This window comes from Balaenoptera borealis, assembly GCF_965194805.1.
Source record: "Balaenoptera borealis genome assembly, contig: HAP1_SCAFFOLD_1339, whole genome shotgun sequence".
Taxonomy (NCBI): Eukaryota; Metazoa; Chordata; class Mammalia; order Artiodactyla; family Balaenopteridae; genus Balaenoptera; species Balaenoptera borealis.
In genome coordinates, this window is record NW_028122882.1 from 15,903 (window position 1) to 33,825 (window position 17,923).

General features: G+C 45.3%; 1 protein-coding gene across 1 annotated transcript in view; it reads left to right on the top strand.

The window, feature by feature from the left end:
* Positions 1–775: 775 nt before the first annotated feature.
* LOC309621987 (uncharacterized protein) overlaps positions 776–17,923 on the top strand; it is a gene marked incomplete at both ends in the record, with an annotated part of 53,572 nt that continues 36,424 nt past the window's right edge. Inside the window, 3 exon segments of the mRNA XM_082409226.1 lie at positions 776–1,390; positions 1,396–1,602; positions 1,606–1,986. Coding sequence (XP_082265352.1) covers positions 776–1,390; positions 1,396–1,602; positions 1,606–1,986 — 1,203 coding nt within the window.

Consider the following 17,923-nt stretch of genomic DNA (forward strand, 5'->3'; position numbering starts at 1 on the left):
AAAAGTGAAGTCATCTGCAATGTTTCAGTGTTTATGAGACAAATTTTCACTGAGAAAGTGTAACGGCAACAAATACATAGCTGGTCTCTCCTTACATTTGCCATACTCTGAAGCTGTGAGAACTGAGAGCCTAAAGAGCTGAATTCAAACATCTGAAAGACTGAAGTCAATAACTGACTGTATTTATTGAAGAATCAAAGACCTGTCAGGCTCACAGCAAAAATCCAGGGAGGCCACAAATTAGGAAAAATCATAGGTAGGATGAGACAACTAAAGCTCCAACCCAGTTCTGACCTAGTAAAATTCCTGAAATGACTGAAATGATCAGCCACTCTGATTAACAGAGAAAAGGGTAAATCTTCTCTGGTGCAAAGTAATAGCATCTTCAGTCTCTATGAATTTTTTATTCACCACGTCCAGCACACAATCAAAAATTATGAAATTCCTGAAGCAGGAAAAAGTGACTAAAACTTAAGACAAAAAAAAAAACAAAAAAAAAAAACCAAGAAAAATTGATTTAGAGGGAATTCAGATTCTGGAGTTAGCACAGAACTTTAAAATGACTATATTGAGAGTAAAAGATGGGGATTAATAGATTAAAATATGGAGAATCTCAACAGAAAATTGGAATCAATTTTAAAAAATCAAATACAGATAAATGAAAAATAAGAAAACTGATCCCCAGCAGACCTTAGGGAATACTAGAAGAAATTTTTTTGGGCTGAAGTAAAATGGCCCAACATAGAACAGAGCTGGGCTCTCGGTCCCATATTGAACTCGAGTTGGAAGAGGCGAGTCCGGTCTCAAAACGGAGGTAAAACCGCCGCCCGGTCGCCCCCAGCCCGACTCCGGCCGCCGCCGCCGCCGGGGGGAGGAGGGCCATGATCCAAAGGAACCAGAACAGTTGAGAAAACTGTTTATTGGTGGTCTGAGCTTTGAAACTACAGACGATAGCTTAAGAGAACATTTTGAGAAATGGGGCACACTTACAGATTGTGTGGTGATGAGAGACCCCCAGACAAACCGTTCCAGGGGCTTTGGTTTTGTGACTTACTCTTGGGTTGAAGAGGTGGATGCAGCAATGTGTGCTCGACCACACAAGGTTGATGGGCGTGTAGTGGAACCAAAGAGAGCTGTTTCTAGAGAGGATTCTGTAAAGCCTGGTGCCCGTCTAACAGTGAAGAAAATTTTTGTTGGTGGTATTAAAGAAGATACAGAAGAATGTAATTCGAGAGACTACTTTGAAAAGTATGGCAAGATTGAAACCATAGGAGTTATGGAAGACAGGCAGAGTGGAAAAAAGAGAGGATTTGCTTTTGTAACTTTTGATGATCATGATACAGTTGATAAAATTGTTGTTCAGAAATACCACACTATTAATGGGCATAATTGTAAGTGAAAAAGGCCCTTTCTAAACAAGAAATGCAATCTGCTGGATCACAGAGAGGTCGTGGAGGTGGATCTGGCAACTTTATGGGTCGTGGAGGAAACTTTGGAGGTGGTGGAGGTAACTTTGGCCGTGGTGGAAACTTTGGTGGAAGAGGAGGCTATGGTGGTGGAGGTGGTGGCAGCAGAGGTAGTTATGGAGGAGGTGATGGTGGATAAAACGGATTTGGAGGCGACGGTGGTAACGATGGTGGTGGTCCTGGTTACAGTAGTAGAGGAGGCTATGGTGGTGGTGGACCAGGATATGGAAACCAAGATGGTGGATATGGTGGCGGTGGTGGAGGATATGATGCTTACAATGAAGGAGGAAATTTTGGAGGTAACTATGGTGGTGGTGGTGGGAGCTATAATGATTTTGGAAATTATAGTGGACAACAGCAATCAAATTATGGACCCATGAAGGGGGGCAGTTTTGGTGGAAGAAGCTCGGGAAGTCCCTATGGTGGTGGTTATGGATCTGGTGGTGGAAGTGGTGGATATGGTAGCAGAAGGTTCTCAAAACTCAGAAGAAAAGGGCTACAGTTCTTAGCAGGAGAGAGAGCGAGGAGTTGTCAGGAAAGCTGCAGGTTACTTTGAGACAGTCGTCCCAAATGCATTAGAGGAACTGTAAAAACCTGCCGCAGAAGGAACGATGATCCATAGTCAGAAAAGTTACTGCAGCTTAAACAGGAAACCCTTCTTGTTCAGGACTGTCCTAGCCACAGTTTGCAAAAAGTGCAGCTATTGATTCATGCAACGGAGGGTCAATTAGATGTACATTCCTGAGGTCTTTTATCTGTTGTAGCTTTGTCTTTTTCTTTTCATTACATCAGGTATATTGCCCTGTAAATTGTGGTAGTGGTACCAGGAATAAAAAATTAAGGAATTTTAAACTTTTCAATATTTGTGTAGTTCAGTTTTTCTACATTTTAGTACAGAAACTTTAACAAAATGCAGTTTTGAAGGTGTTTCCTTGTGAGTTAACAAGTAAAGAAGATCATTGTTCATTAATATTTTGTATGAATTTTGCTAAAGTTAACTGTAAAGAAACACCTGCTGACTTGCAGTTTAAGGGGATCTATTCTCCCCATTTCCAAACCATGAAATGAATGGGCTCTGACATGTGGAGAGAATAGATATTTGTATGTTTGCAATGTGTGTTTTAGATAATAGAATTGGGTATTTAAATTAGCATATTTGTGAATTTAATAGCTTTAAGATTTACTTCAAATGAAAAATCTCAGAATTCAAAAAAAAAAAAACAAAAGAACAGAGCTGGGAGCGCGATTGGCGCTGCCTGCGGGGGAGGAGCGCCGCCGCCGCCGCGAGCTGGGAGCTCGATTGGCGCTCCCTGCGGGGGAGGAGCGCCGCCGCCGCCGCCGCCGCCGCGAGCTGGGAGCTCGACTGGCGCTCCCTGCGGGGGAGGAGCGCCGCCGTCGCCGCCGCGAGCCGGGAGCTCGATTGTCGCTGCCTGCGGGGGAGGAGCGCCGCCGCCGCGAGCTGGGAGCTCGCTTGGCACTGCCTGCGGGGGAGGAGCGCCGCCGCCGCCGCCGCCGCCGCGAGCTGGATTGGCGCTGCCTGCGGGGGAGGAGCGCCGCCGCGGCCGCCGCCGCGAGCTGGGAGCTCGTTTGGCGCTGCCTGCGGGGGAGGAGCGCCGCCGCCGCCGCCGCCGCGAGCTGGGAGCTCCATTGGCGCTGCCTGCGGGGGAGGAGCGCCGCCGCCGCCGCCGCCGCCGCCGCCGCCGCCGCCGCGAGCTGGGAGCTCGACTGGCGCTCCCTGCGGGGGAGGAGCGCCGCCGCCGCCGCCGCCGCGAGCTGGGAGCTCGATTGGCGCTGCCTGTGGGGGAGGAGCGCCGCCGCCGTCGCCGCCGCGAGCTGGGAGCTCGCTTGGCGCTGCCTGCGGGGGAGGAGCGCCGCCGCCGCGAGCTGGGAGCTCGCTTGGCACTGCCTGCGGGGGAGGAGCGCCGCCGCCGCCGCCGCCGCCGCCGCCGCCGCCGCCGCCGCGAGCTGGATTGGCGCTGCCTGCGGGGGAGGAGCGCCGCCGCCGCCGCCGCCGCGAGCTGGGAGCTCGTTTGGCGCTGCCTGCGGGGGAGGAGCGCCGCCGCCGCCGCCGCGAACTGGGAGCTCGATTGGCGCTGCCCTGCGGGGGAGGAGCGCCGCCGCCGCCGCCGCCGCCGCCGCCGCCACGAGCTGGGAGCTCGATTGGCGCTGCCTGCGGGGGAGGAGCGCCGCCGCCGCGAGCTGGGAGCTCGATTGGCGCTGCCTGCGTGGGAGGAGCGCCGCCGCCGTCGCCGCCGCGAGCTGGGAGCTCGGTTGGCACTGCCTGCGGGGGAGGAGCGCCGCCGCCGCCGCCGCGAGCTGGATTGGCGCTGCTTGCGGGGGAGGAGCGCCGCCGCCGCCGCGGCCGCGAGCTGGGAGCTCGATTGGCGCTGCCTGCGGGGGAGGAGCGCCGCCGCCGTCGCCGCCGCGAGCTGGGAGCTCGATTGGCGCTGCCTGCGTGGGAGGAGCGCCGCCGCCGTCGCCGCCGCGAGCTGGGAGCTCGATTGGCGCTGCCTGCGTGGGAGGAGCGCCGCCGCCGTCGCCGCCGCGAGCTGGGAGCTCGATTGGCGCTGCCTGCGTGGGAGGAGCGCCGCCGCCGCCGCCGCCCCCGCCGTCGCAGTCGTCGTGAGTGAAGAAGCGCCTCGGTGACGCCTGGTGAGGGCCCTCGCCGACGCCTGGGCTTACCTGCCGCCCGGCCAGCTCCGCTCGTTTCCCGTCCCCCGCGGCCCGGCGCGGGGCAGGCCTGCCAGGGCCATGGAGGACGAGGTGGTCCGCATTGCCAAGAAGATGGACAAGATGGTGCAGAAGAAAAACGCGGTGAGCGCGGCGGGCGGCGCGGGCCGGAGGGAGGCCGGGCGGCGGGCGGGGGCCAGTCGGCCTGAGGGGGCTCCCGGCCCGCGGTGAGCGCGGCGGGTGCTGCGAGACGGCGGCGAGGCCCGCGCTCTGGGGAGGGGTTCCTGGGGAGGGGGGAGCTTCGTGTCCCGCGGCCGCGTCCCGGGCAGGGGTTCTGGGGGGCGTCCTGTCCCGCAGCTGCGTCCCGGGCAGGGGTCTGGGGGGCGTCCTGTCCCGCAGCTGCGTCCCGGGCAGGGGTTCTGGGGGGCGTCCTGTCCCGCGGCCGCGTCCCGGGGAGGGGGTCCTGGGGGGGTCCCGGGGAGGGCGTCCGGTCCCGCGGCCACCGGCGCTGGGATCCGCCCTGGGCGCCCGAGGCCCCTCGTGATTAGCGCAGCCCGGTAAACTCTATGGAGGCATCCTCCTCATTATTTTAAACGTGACGGTGGTAAAGCCTCGCTGGTTTAGCTGAAGAGTGCAGAGAGCCCTCCCTGTTTGAAAGAATTGGTTCTCTTTCCCGGGCTCATTGGCCAGCAGCGAGAAAACAACATCAAACAGAGGTTTGTGATCAGTTTTAGACATGAAACTGTTCAAGCAAAACGTGAATTTCCTGGATCTTATTTTTGAGGAAGGCTGAACATTCCCTTGATTGTCTCAACTCCCCTGCATGTTTGCTTAGCAATTAAAAAAGGTGAACTACGCCAGTGTACTTGGCAAGTTGCTAAACTTTTTGGAAAAAGTGGATCTTGTTAGGCCGCGGAGTGCGGGGAGCTGTGTTTAAGGCATTGCCGCCGACGAGGCTGTGCTGCCGGCTGGATTTGGACACATGTCGTTGCTGGTCCTCTCAGTGGTTTACAGTTGCTACCGGTGGCGTTTTCTGTCACTGATAACGTGTGCACGTGAACGTGGTCTCTTGCGGTTTGTATGAGGTGCTCCAGTTTCTGCATTTCTTTCCACCTGTGTGGGCCACTCTCAGTCCCTTGCTTCCGAGTCGTCTGTATTTTCAGCTAAACTTCTGAAATTCTAAGTCCAACGAATGTGAAGGAGAGAAGGGCTGCTCTGATTTGCACAGCACTTTGGAGTTACAAAGCGTTTGTGCAGAATTCTTTGGGGACTCACGACAGCTGTGTTGCATTCATTTTACAGAATAAGAAACTGAGTCAGACCAAGCAGTTCACCTCCTTAAATGAAGTGTGCGTTGTGGATTAAGCCAGGACCCGAGTTTTCTGCTGGGCAGCATGCAGAAGTAGTGTTAAACACCGAATTCTTAAGACTTCAGACTTGGTGTGCGCCTCTTTTCCTTTAACAGGTGCATTGCCCGGCGTGTAATTTCATACCCTGTTCATCTGTCTTTGCAATTTTGGCTTTTTAAAGGATTTCCTGTTTGTTTTCTGTTGCAGACGTTGCCGGTGCCATTTATTGTTTCTGTTGATACAGGCCTTTCATTCCTCACTGCAAGTGATGAGTTCTGTATATTTGATTGGCTGAACGTTTCTGTTATTCTGTTTAAACTGGCAAGTTTTTTTTCTTTGCCTAGAGAACCCTAGACTCCCCTAGTAGAAGCTGGCTCCTAGGGAAAAAGGCCGTTTCTTGGGTAATTTTTTTCTCGAACTCAGGCTATAAAATGTGTACCTTTTAATCATCTAGTGCACTAGGTGTTTTTGTTTGTTTCCTTTCCTTGAAATAGACGTTTCCTAGAAATGAGGAATTCCTTAGTGAGCAAGTATGGAGAAGACCAGTTTGTATTTATCTGCAGTTCTCAAATTATAAACATATAATGCGTCAGCAGGAGAATGAGGATAAGCTCCACAGATGATCCTCAAGTCTCACTTTTCTTTTCAAATCTTATATTTCTAGTAGTACAGAACTTTACCAATATAAAAACTTGCCCCCCCCGCCCCCCAAAAAAAAGAACACAACTGCAGGAAAGAACAAAGAGCACTTAAAGTGTGTGTGTGTCTAATATATACATGTACATATACCCAGGTACATACACCTTTATATTTATATGTTATTTTGTAAATAAGTGACAATAATAATGTCTTGTGGAGATGTAGAACAGAAGTATACAACGAAAGCACAAACAGCAGGAGGGGCAAATGGAGTTAAACTGTTCAACCTCCATGGGATGGTTCCATGGAGGAGGCAGAGAGGGGGATGGGATCCTCGAAGAGCTGCTGAAGACCTTGCATTTTTTGCAGATCTCTTTAGAATGCTACTTGCATATTGTGCTCTCACTGAATGCACCTGGCTGAGCTATGGCACATTAGCACGGTAAACATTTGTCAGATTTGCCCTAGTCAGAAAATTTTCTATACCTGCCATCCTGCTTGGCACTTAAAAAAAAATTTTTTTTTTTTAAGCTCTCTATGATATAGGGATGATGGGTGAAGAAGGTAGGCTGCAGGGTAATATGTAGTATGTATGATCCCATTTTGATACAGTAAACAGAAAGTATTAAATGCATGCCTGTTTGTATGAGCAGTGAGTTTGCATGGTTATCTCAAGAGGGAGGGAATGGGACGGGTAGAGAAAGAGACTGACCACAGACTATTGTTTTACTTGTTACAAGAGGCATGTGTTGCCTTCATTTCTGATTAAACTTTTTGTGTCCAGATTATTGTAGGTTTACATGCAGTTGTAAGAAATAATAGTGCGATAGCTCCTGTGTGTCCTTTACCCAGTTTTCCCCAATGGTAACATCTTACAGAATCATAGTATACTGTCACAACCTGGGTATTGCCATTGACACAGTCAAGATAGAGAACATTTCCATCCCACAGGATCTCTCCTGATGCCATTTTATAGCCACTGCTGCTCCCCCACTCCCCACCAAATCATAGTGATCTGATAGTGCAGTGGATAAAGTTGCAATTAAAGTTTTTGTGCAGATGATCAAGGGAAAATACCCCCTGGGGAAGATGGCCCATCTCCCACTCCCCCGGCCCTATCTGTCCCTGGCAACCTGTCATTTCAAGAATGTTATGTGGGACTTCCCTGGTGGCGCAGCGGTTAAGAATCTGCCTGCCATTGCAGGGGACATGGGTTTGATCCCTTGTCCGGGAAGATCCCACATGCCGCGGAGCAGCTAAGCCCATGCGCCACAACGACTGAGCCTGCGCTTTAGAGCCCGGGAGCCACAACTACTGAGCCCACGTGCCACAACTACTGAAGCCCGCGTGCCTAGAGCCCGTGCTCTGCAACAAGAGAAGCCACCGCAGCGAGAAGCCCGCACACTGCAACAAAGAGTAGCCCCCGCTCGCCGCAACTAGAGAAAGCCCACACGCAGCAACGAAGACCCAACGCAGCCAAAAATAAAATAAATTAACTAATTAATTAAAAAAAAAGAATGTTATGTGAATAAAATCATATAGTGTGTAACCTTTTTTTTTTTTTAAGTAAAAAAAATTTTTTTTTGGCTGCGCTGCCGGTTGTGCGATCTTAGTTCCCCGACCAAGGATTGAACCCAGCCCAGGTAGTGAAAGTGCTGAGTGCTAAACACTGGACCGCCAGGGAATTCCCAGTATGCAACCTTTTGGATTGGCCTTTTTCAATCAGTGTAATTCCCTGGAGAGTCATCCAAATTGCATGAATCAACAGTGCTCCTCTTTTTTAAAAAAAATATTTATTTATTTATTTATTTGGCTGTGCGGGTCTTTAGTTGCAGCATGCGGGATCTAGTTCTCTGACCAGGGATGGAACCTGGGCCCCCTGCATTGAGAGTGCAGAGTCTTAACCGCTGGAACACCAGAGAGGTCCCAGTGCCGCTTTCTTTTTAATTGCTGAGTAGTATTCCATGGTTTGGCTGTACTTCAGTTTGTTTAATCACTTGCCCATTGAAGAACATCTGAGTTTTTTTCCCATTTCCTGACTATTACTGATAGAGATGCTGTGGACATTTGTGTACCTTTTTTTGTGCGAACATGCGTTCTCTGGGATAAATGCCGTAGGGTATGTGTTGCTTTTTTTGTTTTTTTTCCGGCTACGCTGTGCCACATGTGGGATCTTGGTTCCCCAATCAGGGATCGAGCCCGTGCCCCCTGCATTGGGAGCTTGGAGTCTTAACCACTGGACTGCCAGGGAAATTCCTGTATTGCTCCCCCCGCCCCACTTGATTGATTGATTGGTTGATTGGCTGTATTGGGTCTTAGTTGCGGCACGCGGGACCTTCGTTAAGGCATGTGGGATCTTTATTGTCGTTGCGGCGCACGGGCTCTTCGTTGCAGCATGAGAGCTTCTCTCTAGTTGTGGCGTGCGGGTTTTCTCTCTCTAGTTGTGGCACGTGGGCTCTGTAGTTGTGGCGTGCAGGCTCCAGAGCGCGTGGGCTCTGTAGTTTGCTGCACGTGGGCTACCTCATTGAGGTGTGCGAGCTCAGTAGTTTGGTGCGAGGGCTTAGTTGCCCCGCGGCATGTGGGATCTTAGTTCCCCGACCGGGAATCGAACCCGCGTCCCCTGCATTGCAGGACGGATTCTTTACCACTGAACCACCAGGGAAGTCCCTGTATTGCTTTTTTAAATTCAAAAAAAAAAAAAAGGAAAAGCAATTAGAGGTGAAACAACTAATTATATGATGGCCTTTCAAAGTACATATTCAAACCCTACATTCTTGGTGTACATAAGTTATTTATGTTGATTTGTGGTGTTTAGCTCTAGCAACAAGGCAATAATAATAACGCTGTAGTTTTCCTTGTTTCTTTCAACTGATGATCTGTGTATTTATTACAAATATTAATTAACACTCACAAGCTACCAGGAGGCAAGTAATGGTTAGCGCTGGTGTGGTTAACTCCTTTATAGATAGGGAGGTTGAGGCATGGGTATTGTGGAATTTGCCATGTTGAGGCATGGGTATTGTGGAATTTGCCTAAGGTTATATAGCACTGTGTTCTGACTCAGATTCATTCAGATTTATTCCTTCCCTTTCTGTCTCCTGAATTAACGCTTTGTAATTTTGACCTAGGTGTGAGGACACGAAAAGGGTTTTTTTCTGTATCTGAGGTTTAGTGCTTGTTTTATAGAAGCAATATAGTATAGTGGTTAGAGTAGGCACTTTAGCATCTGAGTTTTGTTTTTTTCTTAAGTCTTTAATGAATTTGTTACAATATTGCTTCTGTTTTATGTTTTGCACATGCCGGAAAGGTAATAGGCCTTGGCCCCTGGGCCTGGGCTTCGTCTCTTGTGCTGTCTCCTGTCCCTGTTGCCCCCGCGCGCTGGCCCGTCCGCGCTGTGCCAGGGGGTATTGGTCGTCTCGCGGCTCAGTTCACAGTAGCTGAAAGGGACTGTGTGTGATGGTCTCATTTCTGCCCATCGTTTTCAAAGGGAGGCTCTGGCCATTGCTCCTCGGGTAAAATGCAGAGGGAGTGCTTTTTAAGATGGGACTGTCAGTGTTGGGGACACTCCTTAATTACCAAAACGGAATCCCCTTCAGTTCCTCCAGCTGTGTTGTTTTGGCACAGAAGATGTGAGTAATAGGAACTGGAGCTAAGTTGGAGTGAAAAAACGCACCGGTCCCGCCGAATTTTCCATCGAAACAGTTGATTTGTGTTGTCTGTAGGAATTCTAAAGGGCGTACCGTTGCTTCCTAACCGGAGTCATTTGAGAGATCTACCTCTGTACGTTCAAATGATTAATTTTGAGACTTTGCTCATGTGTGCAGTAAACCCTTTAATTCCCTAAGACCTTCCTTTCCTCCATCTCCTACCCCATTAAGCCCGCTTCAGTTCATCTCCTGAATTTCTTTGGAATCTGTCAGCTCTCCCTCAACACCCTAATACTGAACTTGCCTGTGTGTTGCGATTAGGTCCTAACTAGTGTCCATATATCTTGTTTCCTTCCAATCCATTCTTCACACAAAAAACCTTCAAGGCAAGTTGGAACATTGCTCATAAACATCGCTCACAAACATTGTTTTGAGAATAGAAAACACAGTGTTTGTTGGCCTTTAAGACTCTGCGTGGTCTAGAATCCTCTCTGCTTCTCTAGCCCCATCTTGTGCCACTTGTGCCCTCACTTTCTATGCTTCAGATACACTGAATTAACCTTAGTTCTCACTCATCTGACAGAAGTCAGTTCAGATATTATTTTTCACTGTGATCCCTAGCATTAAGCAAGTTGATTATCACGTTTTGTATGAGGACTAAAACTAAACTGGGAAGTGGAAGAATTGAGTTTAAACTGTTTCAGTCAACACGCATGTATTAATGATACCTACATATTGAACACCGGGCTAGGTTTCATGAGGGATACAGAAGTTCTGGCCATCTCTGGTTTTGGATATCCCTTATTTGTTGAGACCTTTGCGTTGTTTGGTTGCCTTTTGTCTGTTTTCAAGATGGGAAAACAGGAACGAGGGAAGTATAGGTTATTACTAGGTGGGGTTGAACAAGTGGAGCAGCAAACTGCAAGGCAGAAAGAAGAGGGACGTACTATAGAGGGATATGATTTCCATTCTCAAGGCGCCTGCATCCTGTGCAGGGAGACAGCCTAACATAAAATGTGCCTAACAACAAATATATTGACTTCTTACTAAAAATCTGCAGTTCATATAACCAAGGGGTTTATAACTTCTCCTTTAAAAGTGATATTCCTGGGACTTCCCTGGTGGTCCAGTGGTGAAGACTCTGCGCTTCCAATGCAGCAGGCGTGGGTTCAATTCCTGGTTGGGGAGCTAAGATCCCACATGCTGCGCAGCCAAAGAAATTTTTTTCAAAAGTTATACTCCTGTATTATTGAATTTAGTGGTTTAGATTTTGTTTTAATGTTAAGAAGATTTCAGTTTATTTACCAGGAACAAACAAAACATAATGTAAAAATAGTTTCCCAGAAACGATTTCCATCATTCTCTTCTTCCCTTTCTCCCGCAGACTGGTGTTTCATCTTTACAAGCTCTCTGTCTTTCCATAGGAAAGCTGTCTGGCTTGGAGGTTGCAATCCCAGGGAATTTTTCATCAGCGGGGAAGTCTCCATCACTACAGAGGGATCAAGGGAGAAGTCAGTCCCTGGTAAGTGAGATGCTCCCCCTAAACACCAACACAGCAGTCGTGTACCTTTTAAGGGGTTCAAGGGCAAGATGGGCTAGGCATTTCTACTAACTCTTCTTAAGGATCATGGACAGTGCCGTAAGCTACGAGGTAAGCGGTGACTGTTGTAATTCTTACTGGTGATCATTTCCTGTCACTGATTCTCAGCTTTCTTTGTATTTCATAGGACTGTTGTCAGTCCAATAGAAAATGAGTCTTATTTTTAAAAAACTGAAATGTTTTACAAAGCCTAGCATTCTCATATAGAGTCCTTTCAATTCTCCCCACTTTCCCAAGAGGCTATGAACGCTTCACACCATGAACTAGGAGAGGGGGTAGAGCCCTTTCTGATGAAATACATCAACAAAGACAGAGTCTTAGCCTGCTTGCTCTCTGGACAGGATCTCGGACTACAAGGTCTTCAATCCTGGTATAAATGAAGGAAGTGAGGACAGTTCAACTGGCACTCTCATAACAAGAGTTGTGAAACACCTTCCAAAGAGACTATAGCAGTAGATGAGGGAAGGGAGTGCTACAGTGTGGTAGTACAGGGGGAATGATCGGCTACAGCAGTGAAAAATGTGGTACCTATTGGTGTGCTCTCGGGGTTCTTGTACATGTAGCATAGATGACCTTTACAGTGGCCCTCTCACCTTCCCACCTGCATTAGGTGTTCTTTTTTTTTTAAATTTATGTTTATTTATTTATTTATTGTTTGAACTTATTTATTCTATGTGTTTATTTTTTTGGCTGCACTGGGTCTTCATTGCTGTGCACGGGCTTTCTCTAGTTGGCGGCTAGCGGGGGCTACTCTTGGTTGCGGTGTGCGGGCGTCTCATCGCGGTGGCGTCTATTGTTGCGGAGCATGCGCTCTAGGCGCGTGGGCTTCGGTAGTTGCGGCTCACGGGCTCTAGAATGCAGGCTCAGTAGTTGTGGCACATGGGCTTAGTTGCTCCACGGCATGTGGGATCTTCGCAGACCAGGGCTCGAACCCGTGTCCCCCGCATTGCATTGGCAGGTGGATTCTTAACCACTGCGCCACCAGGGAAGCCCTATTCTGTATACTTTTAAAATATTTTTTAAAATTTTACTTCTGAATCCACAGAGTTAAAAATCTTTTATTATTAAACCAAATAATATTTCTCTTTTAAAGGAGTCCTTTCTACCAAGTACCTGTATGTAAAGGTAAGACCGTGAACTGTGGGCTCTATGTAGACCGATCCATTTGATGTCAGAAGAGGTATAAAATACACTTTCACAGTTGGATTTCCTCTCCTGTGCTCTGCCACCAACATGAAAACAGCATACCCAGAGTAGCCTGGGTTTCAGTACAAGGCATGTGGAACAGACCCAAACCGTTTTTGCATCCTGATGCCAAACTCCAACTGACTCATAAGCCCATGAGTGAGGAAAGCAAATGTCTGTTGTTACGAAGCACTGAGATTTTCGAGGTTCTTATACAGTATCACGGTGGCAATAGGTAACTGACACATTAAAGGTGTTCTGTGTGATATTGATTAGACTATACATTTGGGGGGCATAATTTTATATCACAATAAAAATGTATAAGATATATAACCATCTCGGGTTTCCCTGATAGCGCAGTGGTTAAGAATCCGCCTGCCAATGCAGGGGACACGGGTGCCAGCCCTGGTCCGGGAAGATCCCCCATGCCGCGGAGCAACTAAGCCCATGTGCCACAACTACTGAGCCTGCGCTCTAGAGCCCGCGAGCCACAACTACTGAGCCCATGCACCGAAGCCCACGCGCCTAGAGCCCGTGCTCCACCACAAGAGAAGCCACCGCAATGAGAAGCCCGTGCACCGCAACGAAGAGTAGCCCCCGCTCGCCGCAACTAGAGAAAGGCTGCACGCAGCGATGAAGACCCAACACAGCCAAAAATAAAATAAATAAAAGTAAAAAAAAAAAAAAGAAAAGAAATATAACCATTTCAACATATAAATGTATTTATTCAAATTAAATTCAGTGCAATTTACATGTGGAACTAAGCAATTTTCTTTATACATTTAGGCATATTCCATTTATACCTACAGACAGATAAACTTTTTGCACAAGTAGGAAAACTTAAAATATATTTTGAATAGATTTGTACAAACTGTTGAATACTTTAAAATTAGTAATTGAAAGTTCCCACCCTCATTTGGAGGTAGAATGGGAACTTAACTTTCCAGTTACTGGTCTGAAAAAGAAAATAACTTGCTATAATTTTGAATGTTATATAGTATAAGCACTATAAAAATATCACTGTCATGATAGCATAGGAACACTCTAAATGTAGACCTTATGGTAGAAATTGCTAGCTGTTCACCAAAACTCATTTCTTCTTCATCCTGGAAAGCACAGCTAAACTATTCCTAGTCAGTGGAAAGTGATGTGGGCCACACCTAGGCCTAGCCCATAAAAGCCTCCCAACATGTGCTCCTCCATGCTTTTCGTCCCTTCCAGTTGACTATGATGATGAATCCAAGGTTCCATGTTTTAAAGAAAGCAGAGTCACAGTCAACCTGGGTCCCTGCTCAACGTTTCTTGAGCAAGAAATAGACTGGTATTGTGTTTGCTATCTGTTCACTGTATCATGCAAAACAATAGTAAAAGAAACAATGCCAAATAGTTATCTACCTCCCTAAAATTGAACCTCTATAGTTTTTATGTTTTCATGAACTACTTGCATTCTTATGACAAGTATTATGAGTTGAAAATACGTCAGCCACAAGTAGCATGAGTTTCACATAGGTTGTTAACTTCACTAGAAATTGAAGTAAAAACATAATAAATTATATTCTCTTCATAGCTATGTAAATAAAAGATGTTTTAATCATGTACAACCTAATGCTTAAAATTAAAATTAGGTTTTCTAACTAGAAAGACCCAATCAAGAAATTTCTTAGTTAATGACACACAAAAGTTGGTAATGTGACCTAAAATTCTCTTACCATCTGTGCCATGAAGAACAGTAATCTGTTGGACTGAAGATGATGAAGCAAACTTGACAGGAACTTTGCCCAACTTCTGTGTACTGAGGTCTGGAATATCATGTCCACGATCTTCAGCATTAACAAAAATCTCAGATGAAAACATGGTTTTTCCTGGACTCTCTGTTGTTATCTGAGTGACTGCATCAGATGATAATTTTCCAGAGAAGGGAGAAAACGGGGTCTTAATCTCCTTTGGTGATCTGAACAAAAAAGAGAAAGCACACAGCAGGTCATATCCTTGGCTTATCAAATACTGTAATTTCTTTCCAAATGTGGCTTCAATATTTTTTGGAGACACATCCAACTCAAATGGTTAAGTTATTTCTGCAGTACCCTGTGCTTTTTTACATACTTATTACAGGGTGATCATGCATGAGTTTACTTTTACTTATTTTAAAATCTACTTTTATTTTGGATTTAGAATGCTATTATATAAGGAAAGGGTACTTTTCAGTTGAAGTGGAAAGATATCCATTAAAAAATAATTACTGGAAGTCCACTATAAATTAGGGGACTATGCTAAACGCATAGAGTGTACAAAAATAAAAAAGAAACAGAGCCTTTCCTCAAAAAGTTTATATGTCAGTGGGGGAACCAGAGGTTTTTAAGGTTGTAATTATGTATATAGATTATAAAGAATCCATATTAAAACATAATGGAGTAAATAAATGAGTGTATAAATAAATAAATAATAGGAGGGAGGGAGAAGACAAATCTTGCCAACAGAAGAATTCCATATGTAGGTAACCTCCCCCCCGCCCCCCCCCGGCATCCATCTCCTCCCCAAGGAGGTGGAGGTGAAGCTTAATCTTCCCCTTAAGTCCAGTCCTGGGCTGGCCTTAATGATTGAATTCCAGAGACAGTATAAAATGGGAGAAAAAGTAACTTTACAGTGGAGAAACCAAGCAAACACCATGTTATGCAAGTGATGATGTTTCACATCACCAGTGATGTCACGGAGACACTACATACTCTCTGTTATGATGTGATGAGACGGTTACTTCGCTTCTGCGGTATTCTTTGTCAAAACCTATAACTCCAGTCGAATCATGAGAAAAACATCAGCCAAACCCAGACTGAGAACAATTCTACAAAATATCAGACAAATATTCCTCAAGACTGTCAAAATCATGAAAAACAAGGAAGGAATGAGGAACTGTCATAGACCAGAGAAGACTAAGGAGACATGACAACTAACTAAGTGGAATGTGATATACTGGATTGGGTCCTAGAACAGAAAAAGGTCATTAACAGGAAAACTGGTGAAATCCAAAAAAAGTCTTAAGTTTAGTTAATAGTAATGTATAAATGTTGGCTTTTTAATTTTGAAAAATATACTATGGTAGTATAAGATGTTAGCAATAGGAAAAACTGGGAGAGAGGTAAAGGGAACTCTGTTTGTATCTTTTCTGCAGATTTGAAATTATTTGAAAATGAAAAAGGTCATTTTTAAAAAATGGAGTAATACTGTATTGTATTATATCACAGAAGAAGAAGACCTTTTAAAAGGTCTTTTAAATCTCTACCCTCTATATACTATTCACTAATTAAAAGGACAATTATGAGAAAAGAAAATAGGCCCATCTCCCTTATGTATACAGAAGCAAAAATCATACACAAAATGTTAGACAATCAAATGTAGAGTGTGTGAGTGAGTGAATGTGTGTGTGTGTGTGTGTGTGTGTGTGTGTGTGTGTGAATTCCTACCAAGTTGTTTTACTCCAGAAATGCAAGGTGAGTTAACATTCAAATATCAATAAATGTCATGCACCACATCCATAAAATAAAGGAGAAAATGTATATGATCATATCAGTATAGTCAGATAAAGCATTTGATAAAATTCAATAATTATGTATGATTAAAAACTCATAGCAAAGGGAAACTACAAAAAACTTTAGAGCCACCATCCTATTTATAGTGAAATGTGGAGAACGTCCACTGTAAGATTAGGAACAAAATAAGAATGCCAACTCTTACCTTTTCTATTCAACCTATTAGTAAAAGTATTAAATGGCATTAGCAGTAAGGCAGGAAAAAGAAATCAGAAATATAAGGCTAAGAAAGGAAGAAATCATACTGTCACTTTCCATAGTTGATATAATTAAGGATACAGAAAATCCAAAACCATCTACAGATAACTTATTAGAATATCAGTTAGTTTTTAGAAGAGTTGCCAGATAAGAGACCAAACATTAAAAAATTCCACTAACATTTTTCTGTGTCTGAAAAGTTATAAAATTAAAAACTAAAAAATATGCCATCTACATTATCATCAAAACATCATATACCTAATAATAAGTGTAATAAAAAATGTAAGAACCCTATTAGAATAGAAAACTATTGATATATCATAGAGAGAAATTAAAGGTGATCTAAATAGGATTTCTGCTTTGAGGCAGGATGTATAGGCATACCTCACTTTATTGCACTTCACTTTATTGTACCTTGCAGATAATGCTTTTTTTTTTTTTTTTTTTTTTTTTTTTTTTTTTTTACAAATTGAAGGTTTGTGGCAACCCTGTGTCAAGCAGCTCTACTGGTGGTGCCATTTTTCCAACAGCATTTGCTCACTTCGTGTCTCTATGTCATGTTTTGGTAAGTCTCACAATATTTCAAACTTTTTCACTATTATACTTGTTACATGATCTGTGATCAGTGATCTTTGATGTTACTATTGCAAAAAGATTACAGCTTGCTGAAGGCTCAGATGATGGGTAGCATTCTTAAAGTCTACTTTCAAATTAAGATATGTACTTTTTTTAGACATAATGCTATTGCACACTTAATAGACTACAGTATAGCATAAACATAACTTTTACATGCACTGGGAAACCAAACAACTCGTGTGACTTGCTTTCTTATGATATTCTCCTTATTGTGGTGTCTGGGACCAAAGCCATATCTCCATAATAATATGCCTGCACTAGGTAGGCACAGGCCATCACTCCTGCTGCAACGAGCAAACAAACTTGAATAAAAGATCATCGAGCTAAGGAAGCAATCAAGAAACAATATCAACTAATATGCTAGAGAGGGACATTTAGAGATTTGGAGCAGGGGTTTGGTGTAGGGAGACATACTCCACTGGAAAAGAGAAATCACCATATCTTTTGATGAACTCATTTGCTGGCATGATGGAGTGAAATCTAGCAGAATGTCAAGCCGATTTCCCCCACAGGACATTTCCTTAGTGTCAGGGTGGTATAGGATGATGGGGGACTGAGCCAAGAAAGCAGAGTGAAATTTCCTGCACAGTCATGGCACTAACAAACCAAATCCCGCTAGATAAAGGGGCCTGTGACAATCATTAGGTCTCCTCTTCAAGACATTTGCCAGTTTTTGAACCTATATAAAGCAGGAAGCTAAATACCTAATGCCTGAGGGAGAGAACTTTCCAAAGTGAGGAATTAGAGACCTACCAGACTCACAGTAAAAACCCAGAAGTGCCATCCCCAAGAAGGGGGCTGAGTCAGAAAAAGTGAAGTCATCTGCAATGTTTCAGTGTTTATGAGACAAATTTTCACTGAGAAAGTGTAACGGCAACAAATACATAGCTGGTCTCTCCTTACATTTGCCATACTCTGAAGCTGTGAGAACTGAGAGCCTAAAGAGCTG